Raw genomic sequence first — 13605 nt, forward strand, 5'->3', positions numbered from 1 at the left:
CATCTGATTCTCTGATGACGTTCACAGGCTCACTTCGAAAATGAGTCTCAGGGAAGCCACCCGGTGGGAGTCATTTTGTCAACGGTCAGTTTGTGCATTTCCAGCAGGGACGGATTGATATTTCCCCCAGGCTCACTGCATTTACAAGTTACCATAAAAGTCGCGATTGGAAGCCTGGAGGACGATGTAACCCCCGCCCCCGCTTCGGCAGTTTCTTCGCATACACTCTTCCCTTCAAGAAAGCCATGAAGAAAATGCTTGGCAAGTTTTTCACAGCCCCATCTGCCCAGTCCAGGCGGGAGACCCAGAAAGGCGGGCTTGGGAAGTGAGGCATCCCGGGTTTCGGGTGGCTAAGGTGCTCCGTTTCACAGTTCGTGTGGCAGACATTGCAAAGCCATGCAAAGACACGGAAAGCAGAGAACATTTTCAGAGCAAGTGCCTCTGGTGGGAAGGAGCTCAGCCGTGACCGAGGAGAAGCTGCCCCCTCCAAGCACAGGTTTGCAAACAGTGACACGGCTGGAACCAACACACAGGAAAAACACCGTCAGGCTCTTCATTCGTTGCTGGGGCAGAATTCAAAATGAGAAGAAACAGCTGCAAACATCAAGTAATAATAGGAACTTGGAATAAAAGGAGTATAAATCTAGGAAAATTAGAAATTTTCAAAAGAGAAATGGAATGGGTACAGATCCGTATTCTAGGCGTTAGTGAGCTGAAATGGACCGGGACTGGGCATTTGGAATCAGGAAGTCACATGGCTTACTCTGACGGGTGCAAAAGGAAAGGCGACCATTTCTTGTCGATCTACCTTGAAGTTCAATGCTGTCCATGATAGGCTAATGGCTAGCTGCATACACGGAAATCCAGTCAATACAACATTATTCAAATTGATACACTAACGACCAAAGCTGGCCAAGCAGATATCGAAGCATTCTACCAACATCTTCAGTCTGACATTGATCACACAAACCATCAAGTGCTTTGATAGTTTTTAGTGATGAGGTCGCAAAAGTCAGAAACAACAAAGAATGGGAGTTGAAAAATACGGCCTTGGTGATAGAAATGAAGCTGTAGATCACCTGAGAGAATTTTGCAAAATTAGCTGATACCAAGGGCTCAAGTAGAAAGAAAATGCATTGAAAACGATGATGGCAACAAATGTACAAACATGCTTGACACAATTATGTATGTATGAATTGTGAAAAGAGCTGTATAAGCCCCAAATAAAATGATTTTTAAAAAATAAAGGGGAAAAAAGAATTTTGCAAGATTAGACTTCTTCACTGCAAATACTTTAAAAAACTTTTTTTATTGGAAGCTCTTAAATCGTTTATCACAATCCATACATTCATCTAGTGTGTCAAGCACATTTGCACACATGCTGCCATCATCATTTTCAAGGCATTCTCTTCCCACTTGAGCTCCTGATATCAGCTCCCCATTTCTTCCCCTCCCTCCCCACTCACCCTCCCTCATGAACCCTTGAAAAGTTAGACATTATTTTATCTTACATTGTCCTCCATCGCCCTCACCCACTTTCCCATTGTTCGTCCCCCTGGGAGGGGGTTTTAGGTTGACCCTTTTGATTAGTCCTCCCTTCCTCCCCACACCCTCCCCTAATCCTCCTGGTATCTCTACTCTCCTTGTTGGCCCTGAGGGGTTTCTCTATCCTGGATTCCCCTTGTTGCAGGCTCTTATCTGTAGCAGTGTGCATGCTCTGGTCTAATCCGATTTGTAAGGTAGAATTGAGGTCATGGTAGTGGGGGAAGGAAGCACCAAAGAACTAGAGGAGAGTTGTGTGTTTTATCGGTGCTGTACCGCACCCTGGCTGGCTAGATGGGCACTGGGTCTCCACTCCATGGCACCACCCCCTCCATTCACCTTGGGTATGGTTTTGTTCTAGGTCTTATATGCCTGATACCTGATCCCATTGACACCTCATCACACAGGCTCCTGTGCTTTTTCCATGTGAGCTTGGCTGCTTCTGAGCTAGATGGCTGCTTGTTTATCAAATAGACCTTAAACTATTTATAGGCTTTTGCATTTTTGTCAGTGGCTTTCTTTTTGTTGTTTTGTTGGTTTTGACTTCCTTTGTTTGATTTGGCTTTGCCTGGTTTTTGCACTTACTGACGTATCTGGATGTCTATCTAGATAAGCTAGGCAGGAAAAACAATTCGGAGATGAAAAGAACAGGGCCAATGGTTCCGGGGTGGTGGTGGGGTGGTATGGGAGAAGGGGAGGTGGGAGAAAGGAAGTGGGGTGGGCGGGGAAGAAACCAACCCAAGGACAAAGGAACAACAAGTAAATTAAAATCAATGGAAGGAAGGTCATAGGATGCTTAGTGGGGCTTAATCAAGGGCAATGTAGCAGCAAGGAATTGCTAAACCCGAATGAAGGCTGAACATGATGATGGGACAAGAGGAAAGTAAAAGGAAATAGAGGAAAGAACCAGGAGGCAAAGGACATTCACAGAGGCCTAAACATAGGCGTGTGTGTGTGTGTGTATACAACGAGAGGGGAATACAACTATGTACTCATATCCATCTGTTAAGAATTATAGAGTAGCTAAGGCAAATGGAAGAAAGGACGAAGTCAAAGAGCTGAACAGGAAATTTCAAAGGGCACCTCGAGAGAAGAGAGTAAAATATTAAAATGAAATGTGCCAAGGCCCAGTCAGAAAATGAAAAAGGAAGAATGCACACAGCATCGCTGAAACTGAAAGAACTCAAGAAATAATCCGAGCCTCAAGTTGCAATATTGAAGATCAAACGCACAAACCTGACTTGAACGGTTAAAACTTTGTCAGTTGATCTCTTCTGATACATGCTAGATCTGACCTGGTTTTCAACATTTTCTGCAGTTTTGTTCCTATTAGGGTACATCTCAGAGGTGTTATGCTATTGGCGGTCACCCTCATAAAGTTGTTTTTCTTGTGCTTTGGTATGTGATCAACCTACAGGGACAGCAAGTAGATTATGGGTCTCATGGGTGTGGGTGTGTACGGTGAGTGTGTGTGTGTGTGTTGAAGGGGGTGGGGAGAAAAAGGGAGACAATGTCACAGAGTTCAGGAAAAAAAGAATGTTTGGAACCCGATTATGGTAGCAATTGTACAATTCTGCTTGACATGACTGCAAATAAAATAGAGAAATTCTAGAATCATAGTATTGAACGACAGACAGAATCAATGGAAGATGGAAAGACTACAGAGTCACTGTACCAAAAAGTAGTCTACATCCAATCATTTCAAGAGATAGCATGTGATTAAGAATCAATGTTACTTTAGAAAGAAATTTAAGCTACCCTGAAGAGCATTAGCCAAAACCAAGGATCCAGGAACCGATGGAATGCCATTAGGAATGTGTCAACAGGCTGACGAAGCACTGGAAGCACTCACTTGTCTATGTCAGACTTGGAACACAGCCACTTGGTCAACTGAGTAGAAGAGATCCATATATGTAACGATTCCATTGTGCCCCAAGAAAATACTAAAATTATAGAACAATATCATGAATATGACATGTAAGTAAAATTTTGCTGAAGATCATCCGACAACGGTTACAGCAGTAACATTGTCAACAAGGAGCTAGGTGTCAGAGGTTCAGGCTGGATTCAGAAAATGATGTGGAACAAAAGATATCACTGCTGATGTCAGGTGGATTGTGGCTCCAAGCAGAGAATACCAGAAAGACATTTACTTGGGTTTCATTGACAAGTCCAAGGCATTTGACTGTATGGATCATAATAAACTATGCATAACCTTGCAACGAATGGGAATTCAAGAACACTTCATTGTGCTCATGAGGTGTTTGTACATGGATCGAGGCAGTTTTATGACTAGAACACGGGCATAATGCATGGTTTAAAATCAAGCAAGGGATGCTTCAGGGGTGTATTCGCTCATACTTATTCAACCTATGCAGAGCAAATCATGAGAGACGCTGGTTTAAATGAAGAACATGGCATCAAGCTTGGAAGAAGTCTTATTAACAACCTGCAATATAGCAACAACACAGGCTTACTTGCTGAAAGTGAGGAGGACTTGAAGCCCTTGCTGATTCCAACCAAATGTAAAGAGAACCCCAGTCCTCACGAGGGCAATCGGCAATAAATACCATGCCATGTGGAGGAGAGATTAAAGATGGCAGAGATTTGTCTGGCTGGGATGCACTGCCAGTGCTAATGAAAGCACGAATGAAGACCTCAAACGAAGCACTGCACAGGACCTCCTTAACTTTACGGCATCGAAAACAAGGGTCTTACCTAGAGGACTAAGGTGTACCTGATCCAAGCCATGTGTTTATTCAAGGACACTGAATAAGGAAGAGCCAAGAAGAATAGATGTATTATGAATTGATTGAATTATGGTGCTGGCAAACAATACAGAAAGCACCGTGGACTGCCGAAAGAGCAAATCTGTCTTAGTAAAAGTATAGCTAGAATGCTTCTTAGAATAAGGCGACCAGATGTCCCAACTTTTAACAATTTTTCCCACGTCCCGTGACATTTAAAAAAGTCCAGATTTTTGGAAAGAATGCACGACAAGCTAGGGTATACGGTTTTCGGCTGCCATGTGGCTATTTCGCCAGGATATGGGTTTTATCAATGGTGTCCCACTTTACCAATGTTAAAATCTGGTCACCTTATCTTAGAAACAGGGATGGTGAGACTGTCTCGTCGACTCTGGACATTATCAGGAGAGGCCAGTCCCTGAAAAAGGGCATCAAGCTTGGTAAAACAGATGGGGACTGAAATAAAACAAGGTCCTTGACAAGATGGACTGACACAGTGGCTGCAACAATGAGTACAGACATAAGAGCAATTCTGAGAATGACACAGGACCAGGTAGTTTTGTTGTGCTGTACACCATGTTGCTCTAAGTTGGCTGTTTCCATTGTTATAACAAGAATGACAGATTGTTTATGGTCAGCTTTTTAAGAAGACACTGAAGAGTTAGGGGAGAGAGAGAGAGAGAGAGAGAGAGAGAGAGAGAGAAATAGTTAAAGGAGGGTTTACGAAAGGTGAGACAAGGGAAGGTAAAATAGAAGAATATATTTATTGTGTTACATCAGCTATTCAAGTGTAATTAAAAATGTAAAAACATGCAAAAGTGTGGAGCAAGAAGTTCCATCTTTCCATTTTCCCACAAAAGCATCAAGAAACCAGAAAGTATCACAACTTTCTGTATTAATTCTGCTAATATATGTACATTGAAACACTTGAAAGGTAAAATTACTTTCAGAGTATAACATGAGCATGTGAGACAGAACATAGAACTTTTCATGAAGGGTGCAGAAAGTGTTTTATTTCAAATCCACAGAGTGGAGGGCTTCAAGAAGTTCTTAGAAAAATTCAATTATCTTCTAACTCCAATTTCTCACAATCTTTTTGAAAGTGCTTATATAGGTAATTCTCTAAGGAAAAGAAATATATGGTAAAAATAATCCTTAGACACTTTTCAATAACTGTAAAGTTTACATTATACATACCTACACCCACAAATAGGTGTAGCTTTGCATACCTGCACCTAATGTAACCTTACAAAGGGATGTAGCTTTTTTGGTTTTGCTTTTCATACTTTTAAGTGGCAATAATAATTACTTTAAATGTTTAATATGGAACTCTTCCTAGGAAACTCATGGCAAGTTTTAAAATCATTTATTACTTAAAGAGGAAAAACGATACAGCTCTGTGACGTGCATGCTGTTAAGAGATTCAGCATCTTAAGAATGCCCCGTTTGGGGAGCAGGTGACTCTCTTGTCTCCTCTCTATCAGTGTTCCTTGTCAGTGTGCGTGTGCGTGTGTGTTTACGGTAGTTCATCACAACCTTCAGTCAAAAGAACAGCAATTTCCCAAAGGATCCAAATCACAATGCTAATTTTGTACATGGTTCTTCACAAATTGCTAATTTTCTACTTCTTTTTATAAGCTGTACCTTTCACATCTTTAAAAGATGTTTTGTGATTGTTATTACGTCAGTCATCAGAGGCACATAAAAAAAGTCCACGTATGGATTTAGCAGTATACCAGATACCACAAAGGTGATAAGGGAAAGACCAGGGAGTTAATTACCTTTTGAAATCAAACTCACTACTGCAGAGTCGATTCCAACTCATAGTACAAGTGTTCCATGGGTGTCCAGGGCTCTGACCCTGAAAGCAGATCGCCACATTGTTCTCCAGCAGAGCAGCTACTGGTTCTAAATGCCAACTTTTCAATTAGCACCACCAGGGTTACTAGGGAGTTATCAGGACTCATACATCATTATAACAAAATTCAAAATAATAAAAAACTAACCAATGCTATCAAGATGAGCAAAATTTCTTACCATGAGCATTATAGGCTCACAGACTCTTTGCTTAAATTTATCTCTGTTGCTTCGTAGCCATAAAACAGCCTCATACGTGTCACGGTATTTCTGCCGCAGCTTGTCTTCTTTTTGGTTCATAAGATTGTCAAAACGTACCATATGTTCATGCACACCTACAGTTGGGGAATAAAACAAAGCACTGCTCTTTGGAAAACCTTAGTGAATGACTCTATTAAAAATACAGAACAATACTCTAGATCTGAAGGGTAAAAAGATCACTCAGCAAGGATCCAGTTTCAATAACTCATCTGAAAAAGATCCAACTTATATGAATCATGTTAAAATCGACAAACACATAGAGTATAAGAAGATTCTTGAGTTAGTCACTTACAAATCTATTCCAGATTTCCAATCTGAACACAATGACAGGCTTTCAAAATTCTGACAGAGCATTATTTTCTACTCATAACAAGGAAAGCTAAAAGGATAACGCAATAAAAATCATAAAAACTATCTCCAAGGACGGAAAGCCTCAGATGAATTCCCAAATAACCCTTCACAGGCTGTCACCTGAAGATGTAATCTAACGAGAGGAAAATATGTGAACAATGGAACATGGAACTAGGGTTTTCCTGCGTAGGACACAGGATGGGCCTGGAGAGGAAGGCCAGACAGCAGCCATGCAGGAGGCCAGGAGGGCGAGGGTGGAGGGAACACACCAGGGAATGTCTGACTAGATCAACGGTTTATTTCCAATGTAAGAAAATGCTAAAGAAGACGGTGTCAGAAATAAAGAGGTCAATTACAACCTTACAAAGTTGTCAATGAAAGGGGAAAAATCCTAACACACTACAAAGTATGCCACGAGGATACTTCATTGATGTAGTAACAGAAGCAATACTTAGGGCTTCTGGATTCTAAAATGAACCTGTAGACATAGGACATACAATTTAATTGACTTTTAAGTTAATTTAATACAAACAGGTTAGTAATCTCAAAATCTATAAAGTGGAAGTAGAGAATTTAGAATACGAGAAGGAAAATGAAAAGGGAAGATCAAAGTGCCAGTATGTTCAGTTCACAGGGGTGCCATCAAGTGATTCTGAGCAATGTTTAACACCCAAGAGTGAGCAACTGAAACAATATTCATCATCATTAATACAATTATCCCATTTGAGGGATTGAAATATACAGGAGACATGTTATAAGTAGAAAAATCTATATCTAGGGTTCGCTAGGTATTAAAATGCAATAAAAGTAAAATAATACAACGTCAAAAAATGTGAGAACTATTGGAAAATACTTCGACAGTTAAAAGTGGTTAGTCTTTAATGGGAGTCTGAAGGTAGGAAAAGGGGTTATCAGTTTTTTCCACTTCCCCCTTTTAAAAAGCAAAACAGAAATCAACATATAAACAACCCATATTCAAGTAGCACTTTGATGAACTTTTTGAAGGAGTCCATTGGTGGATTTGAACCACTGAACTTTGGATTAGCAGTCAGGAGCTTAACCACTGCGCCACTATCAGGACTCCTGTTACAGATTTTAGTCCTATATCTTTAGCTGACAGAATACAGTATAAGATCTCTTCTATCAGAATAAGGTTACAGACCAATCCATCTCGGCTATGGGACTATAAATCAAAAAGGAAATTGGCTAGGTTAAGAAGGAACCCGGATGGAAAGCTATGAAGGCAAGAGCGAGTATCTTCAATTTGATCTGAGAAATAGCAGTGTGTGACTGCGTAAAGAAAAGCAGAGCCGACTATTTTAATGAACTCAACTGCAGTAATCTGACAGAAGACTATGCCAGTCACTACCAAATCATAGCACACAACAGGAGCGGGTGAATAAGGACTGGACTAACTACACTAAGCCTCCTCAACAAGGAGATTCAAACGCTTTAAAGAAATGATACTGGGGGAAGAAGAATGCCCATTCGGGCTCCATCTCCATCTTATAAGCATCGCTTTACCCTAAATGTCACAATAAAGCTTACTCTTCTTCTCCTTCTCCAGCATCTCCTTCTCTCTGCGTTTATCCATGAGCTCGCCCTCACAGGAGGCCTTTTCCTCTTGGACCCGCCTCAGCTCGCTTGTGATGCCATCAATCTGGGGTTGCAGGCTCTCACAGCTTTCTGTGCTCTTTAGTTCATTCTGCAAATCCTCGATCAATCTGCGGGTGTTGCTTATTCTCCTCTGCCGGTCGTGCTCCTCATTTTGCTTCACTGTTAAGGCTTGCTGCAGTTCCTCAATCTAACAAAAACACCAATCGCTTGGTATTTGAAAATGCGATTCCTTCTGGCTTACATTTGCACATCTTCAAAACATGTTTTTTTAAAATGCAAACAACAATAACCTAAGAACATGGCCATTTTTTCTCACTAAAGGTATCCACTCCTTTAAATACTAACCTTAAGTAAAAACATTAAAATGAAATTACACAATCTTAAAGAGAAAGACAAAGAGAGCACTACATATAAACACAAGGCTAAAAAATTACATAATCAAAATTTCAATATAAAATATCAAATGATAACTAGATAGAAGGTACACAGTTACGTATTAGGTGTTGACATGTGTCCTCAAAAGTCCTATGTTGGAATTCTAACCCCTCAACCTACAGATGCAATCCTATTTGGGCAAGGGGTTAGTTAATTAGCTCATTATAGTCACAGGGTATGTGTTCAACCCAACCATTTTTGAGATATAAAAAGAACAGATTAGGGAGAAGCAAGAGGGAAATTATCCAACATTGTCCATGGAACACCAATAACACTGAAGAAGCTAGGAAGGATTTACCCTCAGGGGTAAAGTCTTCCTGACCCTACAGATGGTCCCCTGAATTCAGGCTTTCAGCCCCCTGTAGGGAAGCCGCCGTGCATCGATCAGTTGGTCACGCTTCAGTGGGTTGTGCATTGCTGTGATGCTGGAAACTATGTCTCTGGTATTTCAGATCCCAGCAGGAACATCCACAGCAGACAACTCTCATCACAGTTTCCAAACTAAGACGGACTGGGAAGGGGTGGCTGAGTGGAATTTCTTAATATGGCTGTTCTACCCAAGTCTCTGTTAACTCCCACCGAATGACTGGGCAGGGCATGCACGTAGGGCACGTGTAACTGGTCAGTTCTGGTCCTCTCTCCATGGCTCTACAGAAGAGGAGCATAAGTGAACCAAAGTACTAGCAGTGGATCTTGGATAGCCCCACCCAAGAAGTTGGTCCATAACCCAGACCTGAAAAGTTAAGGCTGAAAAAACTACAGAATCAAAATTTTTAATATAAACTTACATGTTTATCTTTCCTCTCTAAAACATCTTGCTTTTGTTTGCATTTTTGAGAGGCCTCCTTAATATCCATTGCCTGTAAGATTGAATGAGAAGGGGAGAAAGGCAAACACGTAAGCAAGTCAATTAAGGTCCCACCCAACTAAATAGTACATCATTATTATATGCGCTAATCCCACAGAAAGGTTTCCATCATTTCCTTAGACCCAGATTCATGATTATCATGAAAAACCAAGTTCCTTGTAAATCTGTAAGAAGCTGTTCCGATGAATATTAAAAGTAGCTGCACTAATAACCATGTGCTTCTACTAGCTCTTACATTTACTTTCACATTTTATTTGCTTCTCAGAAAAATCAAAGAGTAATGAGAACAGAGAAACCCATCTTGGAGACTCCTGCATACATAGCTAAAATCTACTAGCACAAATGCTCAAAAATGACTCTTAATTCCAGGGCTGTTGAACACTGTGTTTCTGAGATATTGTTCATCATCACACAAAACATCTGAATTATATATTATTATTGTAATCCAATTGAAGTGCAGAAAAGGGTTATTGCAGGCTTTTTTCAGGTTGGCCTCTGGCTGTTGCCTGGAAACTTGGCTTTTGGGAGTGCTCCCAAACGTGTCCCTGAACAACTGCAGTTCACTGTTGCCTGAACGTGTCGTACAATGTGGCTCATGCTAAGCACTTGCTTTCTTTCTTGGCGTCTGGAATTGTAGCATGCGCTTGGCAGAGTGGTTAGGTGACTAATCCCTATCCCCATCTTCAGCACTAAGTTTCCCTGGCAAGCATTTGACAAGCGTTGTCATGATTTGAGAAGGCAAATGAAGTAAACTGTGTAACCCTAGAAGCTCACTGGCCTTGCAAGTTAGGGGTTAGGCTGACAGGCAGCGCTTGAAGCCCACCCGCTGCCCCCTCCTTCTGTACAGATTCAGTCTGCACGGCCCTGTAGAGAGTTTTGCTGCGTGTCAGAAAGGACTCGAAAGGAGTGTGTTCGATTTGATTTTGTGTAACTGCACTGGGAGAGCGCTTGCGCCTTTTCCCTTTACTGGTTGTGCCCTTTATCATTTTCCTATAACGTAGCTTCGCTACAAGCATAACAATTCCGAGTCCTTCGAATCCTCCGAGAAAATCCCCGAATACCAGGTGCAAAGGGAAGGAGGTAAAAGACAGCCGTAGGACTCTCTGATTAAGTATAAGGTAGGCATTATGCTGACTGTATACCTGGGCACAATGACACACATTAATCACGGAAGACAAACCATTACTCCCCTCACCTTACTAACCGGAGAGTGAGGCTCAGTGAGGGTGAAAACAGTGAGTGGAGGTCAGGAAACCAGGAAGTGGCAGAATGGGGATTTAAAATACAGCTCTGAGTAGATCCGAAGGCTATGCCCTTCTCAATACTCTATCATCTCCCTGGAATGTTAAAAAGTTACAAGTATTGAAAAGAGTTTCTGCTGGGATAAAAGAACAGGAACAAGAATATTGGACAATCTGGTTCCGTGTCGCCCGGTTGTGAGTACCCACACTTTGTTTCACACAATGCACGACTGCATGATCACTCTTTAGGGAAGCAATTCCAAACTCTCTTCAGGGATGCAGATTTTCTCATAAAACAGATTAGGCTTGTGGCATTTGACACTGCGACTGCGCCCTGCACTAGCCAGGCTTCCATTGAGAACAGAGAAGCACAAAAGGGTTTTAAGTACCATTCTCTAAGAAAGAGAAATAAGGAGACTTAAATTTTATTAGAAACATTTTCTCTACTTTAAAGATGTAACATAGCAACAATACAGAAAATGCAGGGAAGGGTTGAAAAAAGCAATTAAAAATCCACCACTGAACTACCAGCACTCACTGTTAGCAAGACAACAATCAGCAATATAATCTTGCGGAAGCCATCCTGTCTTTGGGATTAGGTATCCTCAGTTATATGAAATCGAGGGGCTTGTCTACAAATGCTCCACAATCTCGTCCTGATTCGAAGTTTAAGATAATTAATAAATAGTAAGAGGTATTTAAATCAGAGCAAATGAAGTTTTAACCGCTCATAGCTAGACTTGTGCGTAATGACTTGCACATACTGAACTCCTCCCACATCGGGATTCAGTGCTAGTGGAGCGGTTCTGGCGTGACATGCCAAATTCTGGACGCTGACCCTCTCTCTGGTGAAGACGACTTCACCGTCGGGGACAGGGCCTTTCTCACGCGTTAGGTAGTGGTTCATCAGGCATCTTAGACAAAATCTGATGCTATCTGGCTCAAGAAATGACTTATTTCTGCAAATACAAATGTTGCTTGAAAAGAAAAAGCACAATCACATCTCTCGACGAAACAACTCCACAAAACTGCTTAAAACAATCAAACTATTATTTATCAAAACTTGAATAGTATATAATCCTTTACCATTGAAAATCTACAAATCAGTAGCAAAGGAACTGGACTAACACGTTTTCACTACAGCAAAACAATGGAAACAATAATAATGACGCTGCCAAAACTAGTTATCTCTTTTCCAGTCAGGAAAATCTGGATGAAGAATATTTCACTTTCTAACTAAGTGACCTTGAAAGAATGGAAGTTATGTATTACACCATCATTCTTTTCCAATGCAAGTGCTAGGAGGCAACCTCCCTTTATGATTGATGCAAGTCCACTGCAAAGGAACGCCCAGAGGAGGGGGACATAGTCAACATTTTCCGGTGTTCCTCCACATCGAATTAATGTCATTAAGAAAGTACGCTATTTATTTGTCTGTAAGAGGTTCTCAATCAAGGGCTGAGGATTGGACTTGAGTGCATTTGTGAGTCCTCCCAATGCATCACACTAGAAGCAGGACCCATAGTTTACACCGTCTCACAATCATCTGTGACTCCAAAATCTGTCCTAGAAGAACCATAACAACTGTAAAGTTCTAATTTCAATATAAAGAATATTCTACATATTATTATAAGAAACACCGGATTGTCCACATCATTCTCCATTCAAAGGGCGTGTAATGACAAAGCAAACAAGATCATTCACTCTGTGAATCTTCTTGCAATGAAAAGTAGTAGGGTTTGTTTTTCTCTTTTTGTATCCTGTTATCGATCAAGTCACAACACTCCAACAGTGGTACCAAAAACACACTGCCATTGAGCTGATTCTCACACACAGGACAGAGGCTTCCAAGATTCAAGTCTCTACCGGAGCAGACACAGTTCCCTGTCTTTCTCCCTGCAAGTGCCTGGCGGACTCGAACTAACAAACCAACATGTAACCCAGTACGTCACCTGGGTGCCTGCGGCGGTCTAATGGCTGGGAGTAAAACTGAAAATATTCTGAAAGACCTGCAAAAAGCTTAAAAAAAAATATTTGCAAAGATCAAATACAAAGAATCTAAAACTGAGTAAAAGCACCTTCTCTTTGATGCGCACTTCCAAAACGTGGCGCTGTCCTTCAAGCTCCTCCATCCGACGCGTTACAGGGATCTGCCCTTCTTTAAGCTTTCTGACCTCTTCTTTGGCGTGGTCACGCGCCAGCTTCACCTCTTCGTATTCTTGACGAACATTTTCATATTCCTTGCAAACAATTCAAGAAATAGGACTGAATGTTCTACTAGCCTACACTAAACCATATACCAAAGTCAAAGTACAGTCGCAAACAAAATCTAATAAAATACTGCTTTGATGTACCTTTGGAGGTTTCCTAGTAAAATCTTGTCCTCTGAAATAATCTCAGAAATAGGAAACAGCAATATAATGATTTAGTCGGTCTGAATACTCACTCAGCATTTAGTCTCATCACACAGCCAAATTATAACTTCCCTGCCCCTTCTGTAAGGTGTATCTAAGTTACTTTTAAAATGAGATTTTCTTCTAATCCCTCAGTAAAGGGGTACAGGAATTCAGAGGAAAACAACAAAACAAAAAAGCCCCTCAGCTATGAAAATGAAACACGCGCGCACACACACACGCACACACACACACAAATACATGGCAAAAGAAAACAAGTGAAGAGAAAACAA

The 13605-nt window shown here is 41.1% G+C and overlaps 1 protein-coding gene across 3 annotated transcripts in view; it reads right to left on the reverse strand.

The window, feature by feature from the left end:
- SMC5 (structural maintenance of chromosomes 5) overlaps positions 1–13605 on the reverse strand; it is a 91220-nt gene that overhangs the window by 44227 nt on the left and 33388 nt on the right. For all 3 annotated transcript variants that reach the window (XM_075560555.1, XM_075560554.1, XM_075560553.1), the window contains exons 7-10: positions 12998–13159; positions 9599–9670; positions 8307–8562; positions 6327–6481 (exon numbers count right to left, since the gene is read on the reverse strand). In XM_075560555.1, the coding sequence (XP_075416670.1) occupies positions 6327–6481; positions 8307–8562; positions 9599–9670; positions 12998–13159 (645 nt within the window). The remainder of the gene's footprint in view (positions 1–6326; positions 6482–8306; positions 8563–9598; positions 9671–12997; positions 13160–13605) is intronic.

This window comes from Tenrec ecaudatus, chromosome 10 (assembly GCF_050624435.1).
Source record: "Tenrec ecaudatus isolate mTenEca1 chromosome 10, mTenEca1.hap1, whole genome shotgun sequence".
Lineage (NCBI taxonomy): Eukaryota > Metazoa > Chordata > Mammalia > Afrosoricida > Tenrecidae > Tenrec > Tenrec ecaudatus.